Raw genomic sequence first — 26,231 nt, 5'->3', positions numbered from 1 at the left:
TACTTGATCCTTCTGATTTCCATGTTTCTGCTACCTTACCTCATTGCATTATTTTTATAATGTTACCAGTGCTGTTAGAGTGGCGTGTTTGCAGAGAACATTCTCCTGGTTGGTTTTCTATAGTGGCCTGCATATTTTGTTAACCTCATAGGAAAATCTTTCTGATTTATTGGAACTAAGATTGTCTTATTTATTAATTTCTTAGAGTTCACCAGTATTAGGTTTATGAACGCTATTGACAAATGATTAAATGAAATCCTAGAATTTAAGAACTGAAGGGACCTTAGATTTCTGTTCCTGAGTTTAAACCAGGAGAAATAAGGCTTGTTTACTCCAAGACATTTGGAAGTTAATTATCTTTAGATTACCTGCTGATGGAAGAGGTAAAGTGTCCTTCAGTGCTTCTCAAACTTTATTGTGCCTAAGAATCACAGGAAACTTTGTAACCGTGCAAAGCCTTGAGAAGTGTCTGAGACCACAGGCTGGTGGGGTGGCAGCCAGGGATCTCCTTCGTCAACAAGCATCCCCAAGTCATTTTGATATTGGGAGAACTGTGGCCACACTTGGGAGCCAGAGAGCCAGGTTGATACAGATGACTAAACTTCCAGAGCGAAGTAATGACCTAACCGGTATATTGACTGCATCCAACATCAGAAGAATAGTTTACTAATAGGATTTTTTTCTTTTAACCCTCATATGTGCTCAGTGTCTAAAGAGGACTTACTGGGTGGAATTTAAGCAATACCAAAATAAGAAAATTTATTTCTATTAATTGAGGTTTTGGAAATAGAATTTTTCTGAGTTAAAAAACAAGGGAATATTTTCAAGATTAATTCCTCATAGATGAATCATCTCTCCTCAGCAAAATAAGACAATGAGAGTCAGGTTCCCACTACAGCTTAAATCCAGAGATCCTCCCTCCAGGCTTCGTAGAGGGCTTCGAAGGGATTTGTGGAAAAAACAAATGTGTATGTGGAAAGCAACTGATGTCCAATTTCAAAGAAAACAAGACTTGAGCATTTGTTTATTTTTTAACGGTGAAGAATTCCCTTTCAGAATAATTCGTGGGGCTGGTGTCCTTGCAGTTTCAGTGTATAGTTTTCTCATCCCACCTAGATTGGACTCAAGCAGAAAGTTGTTGCATGTGCCTCCATTTTCCAGCCCTTTAACCAGTATGTATTTTTTTTCAACCCTTCCTTTACCGCAGTGGTTCTCAACCTTCTGGCCTTTAAATACAGTTCCTCATGTTGTGACCCAACCATAAAGTTATTTTCGTTGCTACTTCATAACTGTAATGTTGCTACTGTTATGAATCGTAATGTAAATATCTAATATGCAGGATGGTCTTAGGCGACCCCTGTGAAAGGGTCATTTGACCACCAAAGGGGTCTCGACCTACAGGTTGAGAACCGCTGCTTTACCTAGATGTGATTGGTCTCTGGGTGACTATGCTTAACTTAAACATGATTCATTTGTAGCAATTACTTTACAAAGCTGCAGGGGGCAGCAGAAAGCTGCTGATAGATTTACAATATGGAAATTGCTGGTGTGAACCTCTTGGCTTTCTCCCTGTTGTCTATTAAATACATGCTCACTGCAAGATTATTTAAGAGAATATTTTAAAATAAATTTAATGATCTTCCTTAGAATGCAGACTAAAAAGTGTCTCTAATTTGGGAATTCAATTCTGCCTCAAAGGTTATTTTTAAATATATTTAAAATAGTGATAAAAGGCATATACACTTGTAAGCTCCAAGTTAACGATGAGTGAGGAGTACAGAGCCCAGTAAAGTTCTTTAAGTCAGTTGTATTCACTGACCTAAAGCATGCGGACAGACCCAGGCAGAGGCCCATGTAGATCCTGGAAGTGGACTGGGGAGATGTAGGCAGGAACTCCTGGAGCATGGTCTGAAAAGGGCCCATGGGAGGAAGATTGTGGTCAGAAGGCCTTCACAGGGGCCCCTCTTGCCCAGGTCTAAGGGGTGTGCAGTGTTTTACAACCCATGAAACTATTTAAGCATTAAGTACCATTCCAAATTTTTTTTTGAGTGCTTTTATTATCTCACAATTAAAAACATTTTTTTTGAAGCAGAATTGAATTTCCAAAGTAGAGAAATTATGTACAGTCTGCATTCAAAGGAAGATCATGTGGGAAGGAAGTGAAAGGTGGTCCTGGAGAGGAGGTAGATTTTGTGCTAGACTAGGAAAATAGGAAAATTTGGTTTGGACAGTCAGGGGAAGATATGGAAGAGAAACAAGGGCATTGTTTGAATAAACAAAAGAATGGAATGAAAATTAAGCATGGTGCCGAAACCGGTTTGGCTCCGTGGATAGAGCATCGGCCTGCGGACTGAAAGGTCCCAGGTTCGATTCCGGTCAGGGGCATGTACCTGGGTTGCAGGCACATCCCCAGTAGGAGATGTGCAGGAGGCAGCTGATCGATGTTTCTCTCTCATCGATGTTTCTAACTCTCTATCTCTCTCCCTTCCTCTCTGTAAAAAATCAATAAAATATATTTTAAAAAAAAAAGAAAATTAAGCATGGTGAGTTTTGAGAGACAACAAAGAAATCAGACTGTCTAGAAGAGAGGACTTGTGCAGGGTAGCAGGAGGTGAAGTTGAGTAGGTTGCAATAAAAGTTTAATGTAGTATAAAGAACAAGTGATTTCTATCTTGATTGCTTACTTGTAAAATTGATAGTTAAATACTTCCATGCCCTCCTCTTAGGATTGTCTTCAAAGCAAATGAGTTATGTATGTGACAGCAGATTTTAAGCAGTGAGATGCTATACTAGTGTATGTTGTACTGAACTTTAAATACCAGGCTGAAAAGTTTGAAGTTGTGGTAATAACTGTTGAAATAAACTGCATTTATCAAGGGCATTGTCTTTTTGGGGTTTTCCTTGACAGTTCCTGTGATGATTGTACAGTGCAGACTGATGTCACTATTTCCCCTGAGTTTTCAGTGATGGGGATGAGTGAGGAGTACAGAGCCCTGTAAAGTTCTTTGATTCCCACTGTTATGGAATGGAATTCTAGAGCAGATGTTTCTCTGTGAGGCCTCTCTGGAATGTGTTAAAAGGCATTGTTGAGCCCTGTGAGAGTCTCCTAACCACATTAGACCAGAGTTTGGACTGATTTGCACCTGATAATGCTGAAGAATATCAGCAGTCATTTATGTGTGACTGCCCCTGGCACTTAGCATGTTAAATAAGACTTAACACTATAAAATCTGCCCTTGGATTCCAGTACCATTACACAGTATGCATGCCATCCTTCGGGAAAAGACTGTTCCAGCAGCAGAATAAACCCTAGTCTTTGTACTGGAATCAAGTTAGTCTCTTGGCACAGCTGGGAATTGGTGCAGCTTTCTCTTCAGAGTGCTATTTTTAGCTGTTTCCAAGGAGATGTTCAGCATGATATTGATAATTGCATTAATCCTCACTTTACACAATCTGTGGAAGCAGCGGCTTCTTTCCAGTGTTTGCTGCTTAATAGGTCACCGAGTTGTGATTGGTCAGCCAAAAAAATGAAATGCCTTCCTGAGAATAATGGCCATAGAAATATGTTATGGAGCCCTTCTGCCAGTTCAACTCTTGGTGCTAGTTATAAAGACTCCATGAGCTTTTCTTGGGCTGGCTGCTCAGGTTGGCCCTTAATCAGTAGTAATTCCTTCTGGGCGTGCCTTGCCCATTGGGGTCTTAATGTTCTAAATTTACTAAAGAATGATTAAACTCTTAACACACATGCACTCACACACACTTTACAAGAGCCTAACCTGGTAGGCTGAGTGATTCATCAGTGGTCAGAACATTCCTGATGAGTTGGCACTTGAGAACAGATTTAGATCAAAAAGTAGCTGCAAATTAGAGTTAAAGTAGAGGAGATAGAAATTTCTTAAAAGATGGACATTAAACTCCGTTAACTTGAATTGCCCTTCTCTAAAGAATTTGTGTTTTTAAAATAACTTTAAAAATATATTTAAAAAGGAAGACCTATGTAATACTTTCAACAATAAAGATTAAAAGATAAATCTTATATAATAAAGATGTAATATGCAAATTAACCCTCACACCATCACAAGATGGCTGCCTTCTATCAGGCCGGCAGGGGGTTAGTGAGAGATGACCTAATACTGAACAGCAGGCTGCATGGCGTGACCAGGCCGGCAGGGGGGGGCAGTTGGGGGCAACCAGGCCAGCAGGAGGGGCAGTTGGGGGCGACCAGGCTGGCGGGGGGGTCAGTTAGGGGTGACCAGGCCGGCATAGGGGGCAGTTGGGGGCGACCAGGCCAGCAGGAGGGGCAGCTGGGGGCGACCAGGCAGGCAGGCAGGCGAGCAATTAGGAGCCAGTCAGGCATCCCCCAAGGGTCCCAGATTGGAGAGGGTGCAGGCTGGGCTGAGGGGACACCCCCCCACCACCACCCCGTGCATGAATTTCATACACTGGGCCTCTAGTAAATAAATAATCTATTTAAGACCTGTGGTGCATTTATTCATGAGAACATATCTTCTCTTTTAACTTGTTACCTTGCATTGATATATTTTCTAATGTGAAACCAACTTTTCATTTCACTGTTAGAACTTTATTGGACAATGATATATGGTGTGTGTATGTGTGTGTTAATTTAAAATTAATGGACTGAGCCGTAACCGGTTTGGCTCAGTGGATAGAGCGTCGGCCTGCGGACTGAAAGGTCCCAGGTTCAATTCTGGTCAAGGGCATGTACCTTGGCTGCGGGCACATCCCCAGTAGGGGGTGTGCAGGAGGCAGCTGATCGATGTTTCTCTCTCATTGATGTTTCTAACTCTCTATCCCTCTCCCTTCCTCTCTGTAAAAAATCAATAAAATATATTTTTTTAAAAATTAATGGACTGAATTTGCTAATAATTATAGGGCTTTACTTTTACCTTAATTGAAATTGTTTCATAATTTAAAAATTAAATTTGTTGTGGTAACATTGGTTAATAATATTATATAAACTAGAGGCCCAGTGCACAAAATTCGTGCATGGGGGTGGGGAGCAGGTGTGTTCCTCAGCCCAGCCTGCACCCTCTCCAATCTGGGATCCCTCTCACAATCCAGGACTGTTGGCCCCCAACTGCTCACCTGCCTGATTGCTCCTAACTGCTTCTGCCTGCCAGCCTGATCACCCCCTAACCCTCCCCTGCCAGCCTGATTGCTCCTAGCTGCCCTCCCCTGCTGGTCTGGTCACCCCCAACTGCCCTCCCCTGCTGGTCTGGTCACCCCCAGCTGCCCTCCCCTGCAGGGCTGGTCCCCCCCAACTGCCCTCCCCTGCAGGCCATCTTGTGTCCACATGGGGGCGGCCATCTTGTGTATTGGAGTGATGGTCAATTTGCATATTACTCTTTTATTAGATAGGATGTTATATTTCAGATGTACAACATTTAATTCAACATCTGTATACTCTTGCATGCTTACCCCAAAGTCTAGTGTCCTTCCCTTACCATACATTTTGCCCCCTTTCCTCACTTTGCCCTCCCCCTACCTCTCTTCCCTTCTGGTAACTAGCATTCCGTTGTCTGTAAGTATGAGTTTATTTTTGTTTTGTTTGTTCATTTGTTGCTTTTTGTTTTATATCCCACATGAGTCCATCTGACTTATTTCACTTAGCATAATACTCTAAGGTGCATCCATGTTGTTGCAGATGGCAATGTTTCATCTTTTTTATGGCTCAGTAGTATTCATTATATATATGTACCACATCTTCTTTATCCAGTCATCCATCGATGGACACTTGGGTTGTTTTCATGTCTTGGCTATTGTAAGTGTTGCAGTCAACATAGAGGTACATGAATAAATGTTTTCAAATTTGGGGGATAGATCCCAGAAGCTTTCTGGGTCATATTGTAGTTCTGTTCTTGATTTTTTAAAGAACCTTCATGTGTTTTCCATAGTGGCTGCACCAGTTTACACCAGCAGTGTAAGAGGGTTTTTTCTCCACATCCTCTCCAGCACTTATTTTTGTCTTTTTGATAATAGCCATTCTAACAGATGTGAGGTGATATCTCATTGTGGTTTGGATTTGTATTTCCCTAATAACTAATGATGAACATCTTTTCATATATCTGTTGGCCATCTGTATATCTTGGGAAAATGTCTGTTTGGGTTCTCTTAATGAAAATTTGGGGGGGGGGTGCCATTAAGTTGTATGAGCTTTTAAAAATATATTTTGGATATCAACCCTTATCTGATACATGATTTGCAGATATTTTCTCCCATTCAGTAGATTGCCTTTTCATTTTTGTTGACGATTTCCTGTGCTGTGCAGAAGCTTTTAAGTTTGATGTAGACCCACTTATTTATTTTGGCTTTTGTTGTGTTTGCTTTTGATGTCAGATTCAGAAAATCAACACCAAGATCTTTCGTATGTGGCTATACAGTTTTCCCAACACCATTTATTGAAGATACAGTCCTTTCTCCACTGTATAGTCTTGGTTCCTTTGTCATAAATTAATTGACCATGTATGCTTGGGTTTATTTCTGGTCTCTGCTCTGTTCCATTGACCTATGTGTGTGTTTTTATGCCAGTTCCATACTGTCTTAATTGTTATAACTTTGTAAAAGAGTTTGAAATCAGATAGTGAAATGCCTCCAGCTTTGTTCTTTCTCAAGGTTGCTTTAGCTATTCAGGGTTGAAATAACTCTTAACTAGATTTATTATGGAGTTTTCTTGGCTTACGCATCCAACCCCCCTTCATATTTGGAGGAATTTTTCTGTGTTGTAATCTTGAGTGACAGTACTCAATGTCCCTCACTCCATTGTGTGACAGCCAAGGCATGTGACATACACTTGGCTCATTTGATGCCACTGATCCAGACTTTGAATCTGGGTGGAGCAAAGAAAGAGGAATGGTTAGGATTCATTTGCTGCTATTACAAGCCTGTCTTGTCCAGACTCTTCAGCTAAAGGACACTTAGTGTCTTCTTACTTCTTGACTTAACTGAGCTGCCTTGATTCCTGTCTGTTTTCTATGCTTATATTTGAGTTCCATCACCACCTCCCATTTTATTTTTTTTCTACTTCCTTAGAATAGCCCTTCTTCAGATATATTATATCTAAAAATGAGTTATTGTATCTGCTGTGCATCTAGCACATAGTAGAGACCATAAATATTAAATTCAGTGTATACCTACCGTTTAGTCTCTTTATTGAGGTTCATCAAGTGCTCTATTTCATCCGGAGTATAATAACAACAAGGCATCGGGAAGCACCCAGCAGCATATTTACAAATCTCCAGAGACATAACAGTTTCACTTTGGTTTCTAATCTTAAGAGTATCAGTTATTTAGGCTCCAGGCTTCTCCTGTAAGTGAAATGTCCTGCTAACTGTGTTTCCTGCCTTTGAAATGTTTATTTAGTCAGAAGACTCAAGAATGAAGGAGATTTTGTTTTAAAAAAACAAACAAAAAAAAAAACACTGTCAGAAGGCGGCAAGTGGGGGGCTACTTCTGCTGCTTCTGCTTGTGTTCCCCGATGATCGGGCTGGAAGCACAGAGACTCGGCCTGTGTAGTCTTTGCTCTGCCGAGTAACATTCACTTGGCCTTTGAGTTTGATGGGTGCTCTGCCATCTGTGTGAATTTCTGAGTTGTTAGAAGAAGCTAAGAAAAGGGAGATTTGTTTATCTAGGTCTCTTCAAATTTCCTCCTGTTAGCCTGCTGGCAGCATACTGCCCTGACCCTGCAGGTGAGGCATGCCCCCCACAATGCACTCTGCCATCATACCTGTGTCTCCTTCATGACACAAACCACAGTTGTAGCTAAGTAAGTATTAAATTACTTATTTTACAGAAAAATCATAGCTCATATTTAGTGAACACTTACTTGCTAGGCATTGTATTGGGAGCCTTATGTACATTATCACATTAGTCCATAAAAGTATTAAAGCCTCATTTCTTAGATGAAGAAAGTAAGGCTCAGAAAGATCCGGAAGTCATCCAAGATCATGCGATCAATAAACACCAGATCCGGATTTTGAATTTACAGTGGTGTGTATACCAGTGGATGTGTTGCTTAGTTTCAGTATGCATAAATAGAAATTAAATGATACCTGAATTACCATTCTGTGCAAAAGATAGAAACGTAAGAAACCTACGGTTTGCATTTTAAACACAATCAAGAATGTGTTGGTGATTAGCCAGGTAGTTATGTGTTTTTTTCTATATCTGTTGGAGATTTAGGTAGAACTGACCCAATTCTCAAAAGTCAATTGCTCGCCAGGCCGGCATGGCTCAGTGGTTGAGCATTGACCTTTGAACCAGGAGGTCACAGGTTCGATTCCCGGTCCGGCCACATGCCCACGTTGCAGGCTTGATCCCCAGTGTGGGGCATGTAGAAGGCAGCTGATTGATGATTCTCTCTCATCATTGATGTTTCTATCTCCCTCTCCCTCTCCCTTCCTCACTGAAATATAAATATGTATGTGTGTGTGTGTGTGTGTATATATACATATTCATATATATATATACACACACACACACATACATACATACACACTTTTTTTTAAAAGTCAAGTTGCTGCCTATTAAATAGGCTGATATGTAAAGAAAGCTGACCTTTTTTGTTCACTTACAGTAATATTGTGACAAATTCTGTCAATCTCTGGTCTCTTTTAGAAAAGAAGAGAAGAGAGCACTAGACTGAAGGAGGAGGGAAATGAGCAATTTAAGAAAGGAGGTAAGAGAACGGTTTCAGCACTGATGTCTTCTCACTCTTCTTTTTCTTTCGTAGAGTCTGGAGAAAGCCCCAAAGAACATTTGGAAACAACTAGCAAATAAACTGCTTTCAATACATTCTGCCTTCCAGCATTTACAATATTGTTTTTTACCAGGTTCAAATCGTTCTCAGCTGACAGTGACCAGTTACCATGTGTCTCTTGACACAGGCATAGTTCTTCTTTTCTATAATCCAATCTCTATAAATCCAGAAATTGGGAGGAAAACTCTTCAGCTGTGGCTTTGGAGATCTCTAACCTGGAATGTTAACAGGCTCTCTGCTGCACTGCTGCAAAACCAGGGCCCCATTCCTCACTTTGAATAGCCTATAAAAACCAGCCGCGGGTCTGGCAGGGCCCAGGGAGGAATCCTGCTTGTACTTGGGCTGCGCTTTCATGTGCCTTTTTCTTTGGATGCTGTAAGCAGAGAGGTGCTCTTCATGTCCTTCTGGGTTTCCTCCATAGACTTAGGAATAAGTCGGGCTCATTCCAATACTTTGGGCAACTGTTTGATCTTATGATAGCCTTTGCCACATCATAAAGGGTAGATGGCTTTAAAAATCTAGGAGTAGTAACATTTCTCCCTAGTTATTTTTAGGTTTAAAAATTTGTTTCTTACATCCTGGTTTAATCAGTCATCACTTCTGTTGTTCTAAGAGAACTAATGGTTCTGATTTTGAAAACGTATCTCTTTGTATTTTAGTATTAAGTATTTCTAACCTGAGAAAGGCGTGAATAGACAATTTTCCTTTAGGACCCTGATTATTCTGTGTGGCAATGAATATATAAATTTATTACCACTTTCTCTTTTAAGGTCTTTAGTCAACAGGCCATTAATCCCAGACTTCAGTCTCTTTCATCTGTCCAGTTCCCAGACCCCTCTCAAAGCTCCTTACTAAATTGATAAGCCATATGGAAGCTGAACGTTTGGAGTGTTCTGTTGGAGACCTTTGTCCTGTGACTGGAAGGCTATGCACTCTGAGATCCTATGGAAGACAGTCTATCAGGAATAAAATAATAACCTCTCACCTTTTACCTTATTCTCAGATTACATAGAAGCTGAACGTTCTTACAGCCAAGCCCTTCAAATGTGCCCATCCTGCTTCCAGAAAGACAGGTCTATTCTGTTTTCAAATAGAGCTGCTGCAAGGATGAAACAGGTATGTGACATTGTGTGGAAAGTGGCTACTATGTTTGGACAGGTTCAAGCCTCGGACTAATGAGAGGGCACAGTCCTCTCATGGCCACGTGCAAGTCCCAGCTTGGAGGGCAAAGCCCTCCCGGCGCAATTATAGCCAACAGCTATAGTTGTAAGCTTGAACCTGTGGTCCGCACACGTGGCCCCACGTGTCTGAGTGATGTAGGCTTGATAGAGTTCAGGTGCATGTAATTGAGTAGGATCGAAACACACGAGAATGTTGTAAACATCTTGACCACGCCCTTACTTTGCCTCGTGGAATTTGGCTATAAAATAAAGACACGGCTTGCAGTCCGTGGCACTCTCGCTATCTCTCCATCAGAGAGGACAGCGTCCCACCCAGACCCAGCTTTCTTCTCTTGTCTGTCTTTTCTCAATCCCTCAGCGCCCCCTCTCAGGGTCACCGAACCTGGCTGAGCTGGCGTGGCACATGAGGTGCCCAATGTGGGGCTGAGTATGCTATGGCCGTGCCGGCCCGCCACACATTGACCTTTTCTTTTTTTAAGAAGCACACGGACTTGCAGTGTATTTGTAGGATAGCTTCTCTCCAAAAACTCACATAGGGCCTTAACGTTGGTGTCTCCCTTTTCCTGCTCATATATTTCCCTGATATAAAGGGCACAAGAAAGATAGAAACGTATTTTTAAAGCTTGAGTCAGATTACTGTTAACATTCCTCATTAAAGCGGCTGAGGGAACACTTTACAGAAAGAAGACTGCCAAAGTTTCCACCAAACTAGGGAAGGTTAATGAAGCAAAGACCTTAGTGGCGCATGGCTTGGAATAGCTACAACGGCTTGTTTTAGGCTCTGGGAGTCTAGATAAAGACCCGAGGGAAGCACTGGTTAAAACTTGGGATTTCTCGATGCTTCTTCCAGAGGGTCTGATTTTCCTGTTGAAAGTATGACGTGGAGAAAAATGTCCACCAGTTGGAATGAGTGGTGCCCTTAACAGCAAGATAGGAGTCAGGGAAAGTTCAGGAACATTTTGCATTTCTAAAGGCTCGAGAACCTGGTGTAGCAGGGTGAATGTAGAATAGAAAAGAGTGTAGTTGTATTTCTTTTGTACCATGTTGGTATTAAAAGTTAGTTTTGTCTGATTTCCTATTTAGTTAACATAGTAGATTTTGCTGGATTGAAATGATAGGAGTTTTTTAAAAAAACACTACACTTGTTTAACTATGGTTACTTGTGTCCAAAGCTCAAAGAGTGGGTTATGTAACATACCTGTACGCAACCACGAAGCAGGCCCTAGCTTGGGCAGAGTGGTCTTTTTATTTGTTTAGATCAGGTATCCACGTCACTTTCTCATTGACGTTGCCTGAAATTCTCTAGTGCTGCTACCAAAGTCTCTTTGGATAACCAGGTTTAAAGAAAGGCGGGGGGGGGGGGGGGGGGGAATCCAGGATGGTTTAGTTGTGCAGAAAGATGTTGTTTTTTTAAAACCAGAACTTGGTTTGTTTTATTATTGGATTCAGTCTCCAAAGTGAAGTAGTTTGGGGGTGATGCATGTGGCATTAGAGAATAATTCTAGAGTATATAAACAGACATATTAGGGGAAATAAAATAATTAAGTGTATTTAAACATTACTCATTAATATATCCAGCATCAGTCAGAACTCACACCTAACTTGGAAACTCTCCTATTTCGCTTTTGCTTCTTGGAGACATCTTGTCCCGTTCTCAGACTGGAAGTTGTCATTGCTAAATGGAATTGAGGGCACCTTCAGTGTCAAAGGAAATGCACCATGCCCATCTGGCTCCTGGGACTGGGATTCTTTGTTTCCACAGTTGCCAAGTTATTGGTATTGCTAGGCTCGGGCTAGTATAATCACCTGGTTCTGAGTTAGGGCAATGTGTGGTCTTTGTCACATGCGAGGAGAACGCAGGAGAGAGTTGCTCTGTGATCATTTCCTTTACAAAAGATAGGTTTGCCAGTGGGGTGGATGGGTGATTGTTTTGTTCTTTTAAGTTGCACTCTTTGATATTTTTAAGAAGATTCAAAAATTGGTAACTTGGAAATGTCCAGGATTAATGCATTTGAACAATTAAGGACCATATTCTGAGTTTATTCACGGAGGTGATGGGTTCACTGCTTTAAGAAGAATTTCTGAAAGGCAAGTTTGCAGGCTCAGCATCCCTGACTGAATGCGCCCGGCCAAGCTTTACATTTCATGTCTGGAGAGAGAAAAGGCAGACGGTTGAGGGCAGAGTGTCAGGTCTGTGCCTGCCTCCACAAGAGAGAGCCCTAAAAGAGCAGATTAAGTTTTTTAAAACTACATTCCTTATATATTATGTACTTTGACTTATATATATATATATAGACTAATAGAAGTTATGGAAGGGTGGTAAAGAAGTTCTGGTTTTTTTCCACATGCCCCACTTTGCAGATTTTCACTCTAAGCAGCAGGCAACACCTGGGTCCCCTGAGCTGTTAGCAGACTCAGCCTGAAGCAGAGGATTCTGCAGTAAAAAGCCACTGTTCCTGATCCGCAAAGGCGTCAACTGTTCCTAAGACGCACTGCAGCTTAATAAGGCTTACTTAGGGGCACAAAGAATACCATCACAGCAGATGTGCACATCAGTTGTAAAGAGCCACTCCTTTTCAGAACTTTAAGATATGAAATTGTGAGTCCTGGATTTATAGAAAGCTAATATATTGGGGAAATCCTGACTTATACAAAGTTACACAGATTTCTTTACTACAAGACTTCTTTGAACTTTTAATATGTGAATTGCTGTGAACATTGGAAGAGATATAATGCATTGTTTTCCAGATGACTCTGGAACCTTCTGTGTTTATTGTGGGTAAAAGGCACCTGACAAAAAATTGACTGTTTTAGCCCTAGCTGGTTTAGCTCAGTGGATAGAGCATCGGCTTGCTAACTTAGGGGTTCTGCATTCGATTCTGGTCACGGGCACATGCCCAGATTGTGGGCTCGATCCCCAGTAGGGGGCATGCAGGAGGCAACTGATCAATGATTCTCTCTCATCGATGTTTCTATCTCTCCCTCCTCCCTTCCTCTCCGAAATCAATAAAAATATATATATTTTTAAAAATTGACCGTTTTAACCTTTTTAAAGCATACAGTTTAGTTCCATTAAATACATTGATAAATGTTATGCAACTATCACCATCTGGTACCAGAACTTTTTCATGACCCCAGAAGGACACCCTGCACCCATTCAGCCTTCACTCCCCATCCTGGAACTGTTTTTAATTAAATCCTAAAATTCAATTTGGTAGACATTGCTCTAAAATAGTCTACAAAATATTTAGTATTTGCTACAGTAACTATTACAGAATTGTTGAACATTTATTTGAACTAACATTTCTGTAATATTATAGAATACTAATTGGGGGAAATAGATACTTTAGAACTGGGGAGTTAAACAGCAGGTTGGTGTCAGAGCTGGAACAAGAGTCAGGTTCATTCGACATTGGTCTTCTGTCCGCTGTGCCATGCTTCTCGATTCAGCATCTCAATCAGCGAGGGGTCTCATTTGGTAGGTTGTCGTGTATCTTTGTTTCATCAGTGGATACGTTGAGGTTTTAACTGAGACTGCATGACAAGCCACACTGTGTTATTGTAGACATACCATTTGTATACTTTCTAGAAGATCCTACCTTGAGTCAGCTAGCCAAAGAAGAGGGTTATTAATTCAGTTATCCATATTTTAGTCATTGCCCTGTTTATTGATCACAAAGTTTTCTCAGTATCAGCATTTTGACATAAAGCATTGTGCAAATCAAATAGATCCATGACAACAGTCTTTAAGATATTTAGGAAGAAGCTACTTGAATATTTTGTTAGCAGAAGACTTTCAAGTCACCATATTTGAACTTTAGTTTGGAAGTAAGTTGCATGTTTTTGTGTGCTTTCTTTGAAGAGCATTCTGCATCCCCATAAGCAGTTATTAATGATCAGCTTTTTCATTGAGCCTTTGGACTATTAAGACAGAACCAGGGTGACACGTATTAATGTTATATTTCCTTTTAGGACAAGAAAGAGATGGCCATCAGTGACTGCAGCAAAGGTACAACTTTTTGGTCTTGTTACCTGTTAACATTAAGAGCCTCACCTCAGCTAGCCCAGCAGAGAGAGAGGCTCTGGGTTGGGTGTGCACCTGTACCTTGCCCCCTTCCTCTGAGGCCTTTAAAGAAGCAGCTTTGTGGTTTAGCCCTTCTCGGCGGTATTATGTTGTAGTCACCGTAGTGTAAGTGTGCTCTTGAATGGATAGTTGAGTCCGTTTATCTTGGCTTATAAATAAATACGTGAAGAAAAATTCAGAGCTACCTTGGCAGCAGAATCTGCTGGAACAGAATTTACGTCCTATAGTGTCCAAATTACTTTACTTTGAAATTGAAACGGAAGATCTTAGCTGCTACCAGGGCATCTGGATCTGTGTGTTTGGAGGCTGGGGGAGTAAGGGGCAGTTTCTGTCGGGAATTGGTACTCTTCAGATGTAATAATTCTTCTAAACCTACTTGCCATCATTTTGATTACCCTTTCAGGTTCCACACACTGAATCAAGACTTTGCCACTTTTTATCTGAGTTCTATCAGGTTCTTTCCATCCCACCAACTTAGAGACACCTAGACTTAGGATCACTATTGTTTTGTTTTCAAAAAATTTTTGACGGGCGTTTTTCTTACCTTTCTAACCAGCTTGGTATGGAGAATATACATAATCACTTTCCCTTGCATCTTACTACTCATGGGGTTTACTAGCTAATTATTACTCTTCATAATTTATATTTTTGTTTGTTTTCCTCTCTTTAGATAATAATTTCTTTGAGAAAACCATAGGGTTAGAAAGAACCTTATGCTGTCTAGTCCAACTCTCATAGTAAGCATGAGTTCTCTCTTCTGGTTTTTTTTTTTTTCTTTACATTAATTCATCATCTTCTCTACTGGGGCTTTCTTTTCTTTGTATTTTGTATTTCTTTTTAGTATCTGAATTAAACTATGCTACATTAGAATGTAGCTAACTACTTCTGATCTATTACTGTCTTGGGCTGGAACTAATTCTGAATGTAGTTTTGTTTGGAAGAAGGAATTTAACCTTAATCTGAGTGTGATATGTGGCTTTGAAAAATTTAAATTAGGAACAAACTGCTGATTTTCAGAGTTCCTTTCTCTGTAACCAAATGATGAGAAAATGCCTTGTAAGCTTGGTTAGCAGGGGATACACTGGACAACAGTCATTTCCAGCTGCGGACCAAAGAGGAGGAGCCATGTCAGGAAAATGAGAGGAAGGGGAAGACAGTGTTTTCCAGATTTGTGTTTGGATTTGGTTAAACCAATATCCATGAGAAATAATATTTTGTGACACATGAGAATTATATGAAGGTCGAATCTCAGCGTAAGTAAAGGTTTATGGGAACATTCCAGCCTTGTTTGCTCAGGCACTGTCTGGTTGCTTCATGCTACAATAGCAGAGTTGAGTAGTTGTGACAGACTGTCCTGCAAAGCCTGAAATCTTTAGTCTTGCCCTTTCCAGAAAAAGCTTGCTGGCCCCAGGTATAGCCTTGGACAAATGGCTCTTCCTTTCCAGTGGTTCTCAACCTTCCTAATGCCGCGACCCTTTAATACAGTTCCTCATGTTGTGGTGACCCCCAACCATAAAATTATTTTCGTTGCTACTTCATAACTGTAATTTTGCTACTGTTATGAATCGTAATGTAAATATCTGATATGCTCTGTGTTTTCCGATGGTCGCGACCCACAGGTTGAGAACCGCTGCTTTAGACCCTGAATGATGGTTGATTAACCAGTTAATTGCCACATGTCCAAAACAGAAACCATCCTACTTGTGTCTATAGACTCTTATGCCGTACAAAGGGTTAAGAAACTTGATATGGCCGAGTATGTATAGGCCCTTTTCCTTCATGGTAACAATGACCTCTTCTCCTTTTACAGCCATTCAGCTCAACCCCAGTTACATCAGGGCCCTGCTGAGGAGAGCGGAGCTATATGAGAGCACCGACAAGCTCGATGAAGCCCTGGAAGACTACAAGTCCATTCTAGAAAAAGACCCATCAGTGCACCAAGCCAGGGAAGCTTGTATGGTAAACCTCATTCTTTTCTTCTTTTCCTTGTGTTGCTACTCAGTGAGTCTTAAAACATCCTTGGGACACAACTGCATTCCGTTTCTATACTTTTGAGGAGCCTATCACAATATATGGGCAACAGAACTTGAAAGTGGTAGCCAGAGACTCACCATTAACCATTTAAACTCCATTCTCAGTGTGTTACCTGTATAAACCTTTCGTCTCTAGGGCAGACAGAAATCTTACTTCATTGTTGGACTAGGACAGTCTTGTGCACTGTAGTACAGTTCAGACCAAAGTGAGGCTTGGTGTTGTAGGTAAGGAATGTCTGGTTTCCTGTCATCCTTTTTCTTATTCAGTCACCAAGTTTCTACTTATTGTCATAGGCCTAACACATTTGCAATTGAACAGATCCTAAACCAGTGGTTCTCAACCTTCCTAATGCTGTGACCCTTTAATACAGTTCCTCATGTTGTGGTGACCCCCAACCATAAAATTATTTTCGTTGCTACTTCATAACTATAATTTTGCTACTGTTATGAATCATAATATAAATATCTGATATGCAGGATGTATTTTCATTGTTACAAATTGAACATAATTAAAGCATAGTGATTAATCACAAAAACAATATGTAATTATATATGTGTTTTCCGATGGTCTTAGGCAACCCCTGTGAAAGGGTCGTTCGACCCCCAAAGGGGTCCAGACCTTCAGGTTGAGAACCGCTATCCTAAACTAACCTTCTTGTCTTTCTTAAAATGACTTCTAATCTTATCCCCGACACTGCATTCCTTTTGCTTCTAGATGTTATAATTTTTTTAAAATATATTTTTATTGATTTCAGAGAGGAAGGGAGAGAGATAGAAACATCAATGGTGAGAAAGAATCATTGATCGGCTGCCTTCTGCATGACCCACACTGGGGATCGAGCCCGCAGGTTTCCTGACCAGGAATCAAACCTTGACTTCCTGGTTCATAGGTCAACACTCAATCACTGAGCCATGCCAGCTGGGCTAGATGTTATAATATTTTCATGTCAGTTGTAAATTAGCTAAATGTTACTGCTTCCCCACTTTAAAAACAACTTCAGGTTTGTACTTTACCTTTAAAACCACTCTGTGATTGTCCCTAATGCATAGAGCAGCATATATTCTAAAGGATGTACTACTGAATTGGATGTGCATATGATATTACCCCATAATAATGGTGTTCAAATCAATTTGAGAAACCTGGTTTTAACTAAACAGCTCTCTTCACTGCCACCCTCTGCAGAGAGCCGTTCGGGTGGAGAGGCCTGTCTTGAGCCCCACCTGGGAGAGCATGGGCCAGCAGACAGGAGGTGGGGATCTACAGACATGTTTTGTTTGAGCCAGCTTTTTGTTTCTTTTTTTAATTGAGGCCACTTGTCAACATTGAAAAATGGGAAGATTTGACTAGATAAAAATCAAAGCATACTCTTCTTGAAAATAAATAGGAAGGCCTGGCCAGTGTGGCTCAGTGGTTGAGTGTCGACCTATGAACCAGGAGGTCATAGTTCCATTCCCTGTCAGGGCACATGCCTGGGGTGTGGGCTCGATCCCCAGTGGGGGGCGTGCAGGAGGCAGCCGATCATTGATTCTCTCTCATCATTGATGTTTCTCTCTCTCCCTTTCCCTTCCTCTCTGAAATCAATAAAAATATATTTTTTAAAAATTGGAAGATGTGGACATACAGGGTTCTTCTTGAACTCCTGCATGCACCATCTGGCTAGAGCTCTCCCATCCCACTGCTGGCCACATGCTCCATACTGCCTTCTGCCGATTCCTTCACTTGTTTCTATTTCCTGTCTGCCCAGCTCTGCAGGATTTCTCACTTATCTCTTGGAACGATTATTCTACCGAGCAAACCTGAGAAGTGTTGACTGATCTTTTCGCATTAATATCCTAGGTGGTTTGCTCTGTTTTTATACATACTTCCTTCCATAATAACAGATCTCTTATTTATCTAGAAATGGAGTAATGGGAGACAGCCTGGTTTGGATAATTAAAATACATAAGCAATTTGAAACCAGTTTTAATTCTTTATTTGACTTTTAACATATCTCTGAATGGTGGTAAGATCAACTAACTTTGACATGATGAAACGGAATACTTAAAACCTTGGCCAAATTCTTGGTAGCCTTTATCCTTGTCATATTAGTTTTAAGCCTTCTGTGAAAGGAAGCCTTTTATGCTAGTTTTTATATGTATAAATAATTTATTTTAATTCTTATAATAGAGTTATTACTGGAATCCCAGAGTACTTGGGGCCAATTACAGAGCTAAAAGGGACCAGAGGAGACTCTAATCTAGATCAGTGGTTCTCAGTTAGGAATGATCTGGTTCCCAGGGACGTTTGGCAGTGTCTAGAGACATTGTCATGACTGGAATGGTACTATTGACGTCTTAAGTGGGTAGAGACCAGGGTTGCTCTCAACATCCTACAGTGCACAAGACAACCCCATAACAAAGAATGTCTTGGTCCAAAATGCCAATAGTGCCAAGGTTGAAAAACATCCATTATCGATCCGATTCTTTCTCAGTAAATTAGATTCTTTAAAGAAAGGACTTCAAGGTAAAAAATATATAAATGAGCAAAAATATTTAAAATATCACCCATAATTCCACCACCTAAGTATCCATACCATTGTAAAATTCTGGTAGGTATCCTTTCAGACATTTTTTTGTGTATATATTTGGTCACATCTTTATTGAGGTTTTCCTTGGGCCACTGTTGCCAAGAACTGAACATAGAGCAGTGAACCAAACAAAACTCCTATCTTCGTGTGGCTCACCCACAAACAAAGACTTGCTTTTTTATTTAATATCACATATCTTCACTTTACCTTATCTCACATTCACATTTGTTTTTAATGTTTCTCAAATTCAAAATAAAGCTGAGGGATTTTTTACCAATCCCGGTTTCTCCTCTTTTCCCTCAGAGATTACCTAAGCAAATTGAAGAACGAAATGAAAGACTGAAGGAAGAGATGTTAGGTAAGTTTGCTTCCCTTATTTCTCTTGACCATAAGGATCTGGGAAGTGTGGGTCCCAGGGACAGCACCACAGTTTGAAACAACCTCTGGGCCTTTAATTTCAGTTCCGTGGGGCTAGTGAGCTCTTAGCTGTTTTCACTCCAGGAGGAGCACTGTGGTTTACAGAGGGTGTCAGCTTTTCAGAACCCAAACTGCTGTTTATTTTTCTTGAAAATTTCCCTGCCTATAAGAATGCAAACACAGTTCCCAACCTGGGATACCACCAACCTGTATTTCAGATCATGAGTATCATGAAAACAGTTGAGTTTCTTCACTGAGTAAACAGCTTAAGGCTTTAAATTCATTAGGATGCAGTCACTACCAGCCAATACCATGGCAGAATCGAGGGAATTTGTTTTGAAAATGCACTGAGTCTCTGAGGAAATGTACGTGAGAAGACAGGGATTAGGAGTAAACGGGGATGTGGGGAAAAGGCTGTGAGTGGAGGGTAGGGCAAATAGATTCTTTTGATCCATGTTTTAGTTAGTTCTCTTGTTTGCCAGATTTATAGTTGGAATCGGAGAAGCCCTCTCATGAACAGTCTGCCCAGCATATTCTGCTTATAACCTGATGTTTCCCTACTCAAGATCGAGTATAGGATCTTCCTTACGAATATTTTCTAAATCTGTCACATGACTTATATTTAATATAATGCAGTCACATGTGCCTAAAGGAAAAATCTTTTATAATAAATTGAGCCTGGCCTTTTATGAGCTGTAAGTGTTGGGATCCAGAGAATGAGAACAAATTTCCCCACGGTTCACTCTGACAGGAGAGCTGATTGAGAAGAGCCCATTAGCCTAGGCCAGTGGTCGGCAAACTGCGGCTTGGCAAACCGTGGCTCGCAAGCCACATGCGGCTCTTTGGCCCCTTGAGTGTGGCTCTTCCACAAAATACCGACTTCTGCACATGGGCCATGAAGTTTCAATCGCACTGTACGTGCATGCCCGCACGTGGTATTTTGTCAACAGAGCCAAATATCAACAGTACAACGGTTGAAATTTCTTTTGAGAGCCAAATTTTTTAAACTTAAACTATATAAGTAGGTACATTGTTATTAACTTAATTAGGGTACTCCTAAGGCTTAGGAAGAGCCACACTCAAGGGGCCAAAGAGCCGCATGTGGCTCGAGAGCTGCAGTTTGCCAACCATGGGCTAGGCGAGCCACAGCCCTCCGGCCCTGCTGGCTGGACGCAGGCTCCAGGGAGAGCTGCTTCAGACTGGCAGTTTCTAGAGCCTTCCCCTGTTTCTCCCCAAAAGGCTTTCTCTAATTTACTTATTTAATTAAACTTTACACCATGTTTGAGCAGAAAAATTATTTTGGAGATACTCTTTTGTCAAAAAAGAGTGTTTCTCTCCTAACAGTGATGCTTTATTTTAGCCAAAAAAAAAAAAAAAAAGTAAGTGCATTTAGTTGAGCTAGACTTCCTGCTGAAAGAGATGGCTTTATGGATGACCACAGTGGATATGGGAAAGGCAACTAGGCAGTGCTCTCCAGGCTTTGTGCAAAACCGTGAAGGAATGAGTGCAAACTGAGCCTGATTGTGTCGTCAATGGCAGCTGGGATCAAAACTTCCATCTGTCCCCGTCACTGTAAATTCTAATGAACCCTATCTTTATGGCTTTGGATTTTACTTATATTGTTCCCTCCATATGAAATATTCAAGTTGAATTAATTCCTTCAGTTGCTTCGGTAATGAAATCTCCCATCCGACTTAAACAATTTAAGTTGCTTGGTAAGTAATAACTGGTGTGTTGTTACACATGAATAGTATTAATAGCTGGACTCTTTTTTCTTAATGAATATAAGGGTCATGAACAAAGTATTGCTTGTGGGTGTTACCTGCCATCGGGGAGTGTGGAGGAGAGAAGTCACTCTGCATGGACTCAGCCCCACAAGAGCTTTCTGGGTGTTCTCCCCTCCTTGTCACGGGTGGCGTGGCTGTGGTCCGTGTGCCGTGAGAGCCTTGGAGGGTGGTCATTCTGAGTGCAAAATAATGTCACTTCCTTAGAAGGGGAGCAAGCTTTTGCCATGGACTTGCATGATTTTTTGTGCGAGTTTCTGTGGGAATGATAGCTTCTGCTGGAGCACTGGTAGTTAAAGATTTTAAAAACTGCTTGGTGTAGGAAGTTATGTGGTTATTGAACAAAATGAGCTTTTATTCAGGTTTTTCTTTTCTCTCTCTAACTTGACTTTCTTTTGTTAGAAAGAAGACTTATATACCCCCCTCCTTAGGGGGAAAAATCCTGATTGAAATTCGGAATGGGTAACACATACTCTTCCCTCCCTTCCTAGCCTGTCATTTATAAATGTCATCAGAACAGGAGTGGGGACCCAGGTGGCCTCAGCCCCAGTGCCACAGTCCTTGCTGAGCACAGGATGATCCGATTGGCTTCATATTTGAGGAAAGTGGTCACAATGGGAGTGTTTGCTTTTGTCCTTTTCTCTGGAAAGATTAACCTCATGGCCACGAAAGCCAGGGAATCTGAGGTTTGAAGGATCTCAGGCATGTGGTCAGTGATGTGATGAGGTGGAAATAGGTGTCCTGGACAGAGCTCCCCAAAGTCAGGCTGAGTGATGGTGCCAGATTGGCTACAGGGGGAATAGGGAAACCTTATTGATTACTGCCCGGATGGCGGGGTGGGGGTGGAATTTGGCCACCAATGAAAAGTGTGGCACATACAGGCGAATGAGCTTGTCTTAGGCACAAGGAAGCTGCTTTTTGTCTGAGTGTCCAACCTGACTCTTAAAGAGCAGGAAAACTCATGTGTGTGATTGTGCATCTCTTTAGGAGGATGATCGTTACTGAAGGTGCTTCTCTGCCATCATCTTAAACAGCAAAAGGTGAACTTTTCAGATGCTAGAAACTTGTTGGTCCAACCAGAAAGTTTTTCGCTGTTCCCTTAGGTTCGACTGGCTCCCTCTGATTTCTGAGTTGCTATACCCAACATCGTAGACATTCAGATGTTTGGTCAGTGAATAAATGGCCTCTTTCCCACAATGTGGCACTGCCTTTCTGTCAGCCCCCTCCAGGCTCTCCTCTTCTGGTCACAGCACTAACAACCCCAAAAGCTCAGTACTTAACCATCAGTGGCCTTCCCTATGACACAAGAACCATAGACGCTGGGCCTGGCTTGTGGGAACCTAAACCTGATGCCATGCACCCTCCCCCCTCCCTTTCCGCCCATTGGACACACTGCTCACTCCTGCCTACCTGGGGAGGGGCCTGCAATGAACCCTCCACCCAGGTAGTGGCTCTGGACAGGGGTTCCTCCAAATGAAATTGCCCTCTTGGCACTCTCAAGATGCATGCTCACTCGCTGTGTCAGAGGAGCCACAGATTATGCCAGCAGGGACATTTTATTGGGCTTCTTAAAATATTCATTTCCTCCCTCTCCTCAACGCCAAGACAGACTGCCAAAGTTCTGGGTGACACTTTCCTGAGGATGCCCCATCTTGTCTCTGCTTGCTGTGGTCCCCCATTCCTGCATTCCTCTACCAAGACCATGCTCTGTGCTACCCCCTGTGTGCAGGGACAAGTTCTACGCCAGTGATGCTCCTTAAAGAGAAGCACTGAGCATGCGTTCCAGGTTTATGTTTGGGAAGCCTGCCTGGAGAATGGTTGCCCTGCGTTCCTGGAGCTTTCTCAGAATGTGGTGAGCTTCAGAGGGATAAATCTTAGAATGAAACCAAAAGTTCTTTCCATGAGATATTAGTGCAGGCCTGGACATTTGAAGGGCAGACATCTTCATGTTCTTTACCTGGGCTTTACTTCAAGATGGGAGGCCTCAGAGGGACAAAGCTGCTAACAGGGATAAGGTGGGAGGACCCTGTACCTCTGGTGATTGGGGTTTCTTTCCCTTTTACCCCCATTCTCATCTCCATTGGAAGCAGACCTGCAAGAAAAATTAAGAACAGTTTTAGAAAGGATTGAAACTGCTTTCTCACTCATCCTAGCCAATATTTTCCAAAACACTCCTGGTTTCAAATATTCCATCCCTTTGCCCCATAAATCCCTAAGAATCTCTCAAATGTTCTAGAAACTCCCTCAACTATTGACATACAAGCTCCATGACTTCCTTGTATATAGAATCAGCATAAAATCCCTTGGTTACACCATGTGTCTCAGTTCTGGCTTTAGGACAGGAAGTCGCCGGTAGTTAAAGCCTGAAACTTGGGGAGAGAAGGCTGGACTATTGAGGTTGACAGGCTTGTGCAAATGAACGAGATCACCCCTTCCCCGAGAGTGATGAGTTTGGTGTGGAAGTTGAGGCTTTATGTTGAAAAGTAGGAGGCTCTTAAATTTGAAATCAGGTTCAGTAGAAATCTGCTAAGTGGAATTAGACTCAGCAGGTGGCTGCTGCTGTTTCTTAGAGAACAGACATGGAGAGGCCTGTGTCCCACCGCCAGGCAGTGGGGATTGGCAGGGTGCCCTTGTTTACCCGGGAGCAGCAGGTGATTCGGCCACCACTCACCCCAGAGTCTATGACAGCGGTTCTCAACCTGAAAGTCTGGACCCCTTTGGGGGTCGAACGACCCTTTCACAGGGGTCGCCTAAGACCATCGGAAAACACATATATAATTACATATTGTTTTTGTGATTAATCACTATGCTTTAATTATGTTCAATTTGTAACAATGAAAATACATCCTGCATATCAGATATTTACATTGATTCATAACAGTAGCAAAATTACAGTTATGAAGTAGCAACGAAAATAATTTTATGGTTGGGGGTCACCACAACATGAGGAACTGCATTAAAGGGTCGCGGCATTAGGAAGGTTGAGAACCACTGGTCTATGTCCTTTGGTGGGTCTGGCCAGTTTGGACAGGAAGTTTTGCTCTCCTAGGAGCCAGCTGGGTTCCCTCCCGCTCATGTACACACAGGTTCCAGGGTGGATGGCATCGAAGTGACTGCACTCCAGAGGGGGAGTTGGGGACTGAGGCCTCATCATTTAAAAGCAGGAGTTTCTGTAACTACCAAGAGATGCTCTTTATATTTTGTAATCGGATAGTAAGGCAAGCTCAATGGGGGTCTTCCTGCTTCTGTTCATTCCCCATATTTATTTGCGTTTTTGCTTTTACATTGCAGGTAAACTAAAAGATCTTGGGAACTTGGTTCTCCGACCTTTTGGACTCTCCACAGAAAATTTCCAGATCAAACAGGATTCCTCTACTGGCTCCTACTCCATCAATTTTGTTCAAAACCCAAATAATAACAGATAACAGAGATAACAGTAACTTGTAAAGCTGGCTAGTAAATTGTGTGCTGCTTGCTGGTAGCAAGGGGAAAGGCCCTGCCAATGTTTACGTTCTAAAAGCATCTTATCTCAAAGGCCATCCAGTAGAGTCCAGTGCACCCTTCCTTGTGTTTTGTGATCAGGGTGAAATGTACGTCCTGATGTAATGAACCTAATCTGATTTCCATTTTAAGTTGGTGTCTGTGCAGCTCTTGTCCCTGGTTCTGGCTGTCCTTTGTTTTGTCCAGGAGGAGCCTGTTAAGGCTGACCTCCTGAGCCATACAAACATACAAGCCCAGACGCCAGCTCTCCTGGACCCAGCAAACCTGCTGGTCAGAGACTGCTCAGACATGACTGATGGGGTCCTGCCTACTGCCCCCTCTCCCAATCACACGCACTGCCCAGGCTGCCAGGCGTGGGCTCCCGATTTCCTCTGTGGTAATAAATGCTTTCTGTGACAGTCTGAGCCTGTGAATTTTGTCCCCATGACAGCTGAAGCAGAAGGCTTCTCTGGCTCTGGGAGCAGTGTTCAGGCAATGTCATTGTTACTGGACTCCACAGATTTGCCCGAAGTTTTAGTTACCACCTTGAGGATGACCTTGAAAGAGTTGACCATTCTACCCTGTACTTGACTTCAGAAACCACCTCAAGCTTTGGCCCTCCCCAGGTTTCCAGATATTATGAAATCTTTTTTTTTTTTTTTTGACCAAGCATCTCTTATTTTCAACTTAAAATAGCTTCATTCAGGAATGGTGATATGTGAATCCCAGAATAAAATATTCTTTTAGACTACGTGAACCCAGAGGTTTCAAAGGTAGGTGTTTATTTGGGGTTTTTTTATTCATTAGTTGATGCTGGTGAAAAGCTTCCAGTTTTACTGGTTTGTGACAAAGGCAGTGCCATGCTTCATCTCAGAAATGAAGTACATGCATAACTTAAGTAACATGTTAAGGATTGTGCTGGTTCTTTGATCTCTTCTCAAAGCCCTTTAGGCTGTTGCTTTGTGGATAGTGGAATTATGCGCAGTATTGACTTTGATTTGCTAAGCTTATCTCCCAGATTGAAAAGAAATTCTCCACAGAATTTACTAGGGGAGAGGGAGAAAGAATATTGCTATTTTTTTTATTCTTTTATGGTAAATTTTCCCCCAAAGGTGTGAGAAATCCTGCGCATGTACAGAAACATAAAACTGGGTGGTGCAGCATCAGTGACAAGTGCTTCTTGCGCGTCCATGTCGGGCTGGAGTCGTGCTCAGACCCCTTCCCACTCCAAAACATTTAAAGAGTATTCTGTTGATATGTACGTTAGAATTAAAACAAATTTCTTAAATATTTAGTCAATTCTTTAAAAGTAAACACATTTCATGTTAATATAAAAATTTCTAGAAAAAGGTCTTCCAAATCAAAACACATTTTAATGAGTGACATTCTACATATTTGCAAATCTCTTAAACAAGAGGCTTGATAGAAGATTCTCATTGTCACAGTATCACATCATGTAGTCTAGAAAATTCTGCATGCTCATGACAGAATGATGGTGAAAAAAAGCAGATAATCCCTTAATATTACTATGAAAATATTATGGACTATATTTTGCTTAGATTTGACTTGAGTTCAATGGCTGAGACTAAGCAAAGGTTGGGACTGAGATTCCTGAAGGACTAGCTGAGCTCCAAGGAATAGGAATCTTGTTTGCCTAGAAACAGCCCTGGTGAAGACACTACCATTCCTGCAGGGTGTAGAGGTGTTGCTTTTTAGCCGCCACACACACACACACACACACACACACACACACACACACACACACACGCGCGCGCGCGCTCCTGAAATCATACAGGATACCAAACAAGGCCCACATTAAATGCCTCTAGTGAGTGGGCCAAGTAATGTATATGGCAAGAAATGAAGTTTGCTTAATCCTAGAAGTTTTTATGTACCACTGTTATTTCTC

At 41.7% G+C, this 26,231-nt stretch overlaps 1 protein-coding gene across 2 annotated transcripts in view; it reads left to right on the top strand.

Annotated features, from left to right (window-relative positions):
- The window catches only part of TTC1 (tetratricopeptide repeat domain 1), a 32,746-nt gene extending 8,009 nt beyond the window's left edge, over window positions 1-24,737 (top strand). Inside the window, exons 3-8 of one of the 2 annotated variants that reach the window (XM_006089058.3) lie at window positions 8,635-8,695; window positions 9,780-9,892; window positions 13,930-13,966; window positions 15,852-16,000; window positions 18,945-18,999; window positions 24,134-24,737. In XM_006089058.3, coding sequence (XP_006089120.1) covers window positions 8,635-8,695; window positions 9,780-9,892; window positions 13,930-13,966; window positions 15,852-16,000; window positions 18,945-18,999; window positions 24,134-24,267 — 549 coding nt within the window. In that variant the 3' untranslated portion in view covers window positions 24,268-24,737. Of the gene's footprint in view, window positions 1-8,634; window positions 8,696-9,779; window positions 9,893-13,929; window positions 13,967-15,851; window positions 16,001-18,944; window positions 19,000-21,829; window positions 21,890-24,133 lie in introns of those variants that run through there. The other variant, XM_023754074.1, reaches the window with a different exon arrangement.
- Window positions 24,738-26,231: the final 1,494 nt, after the last annotated feature.

The sequence above is a fragment of the Myotis lucifugus genome, unplaced genomic scaffold (assembly GCF_000147115.1).
Source record: "Myotis lucifugus unplaced genomic scaffold, Myoluc2.0 scaffold_56, whole genome shotgun sequence".
Lineage (NCBI taxonomy): Eukaryota > Metazoa > Chordata > Mammalia > Chiroptera > Vespertilionidae > Myotis > Myotis lucifugus.
Note: the sequence above shows the minus strand (reverse complement) of the source record. Positions and strands in the feature narration are given on the sequence as shown.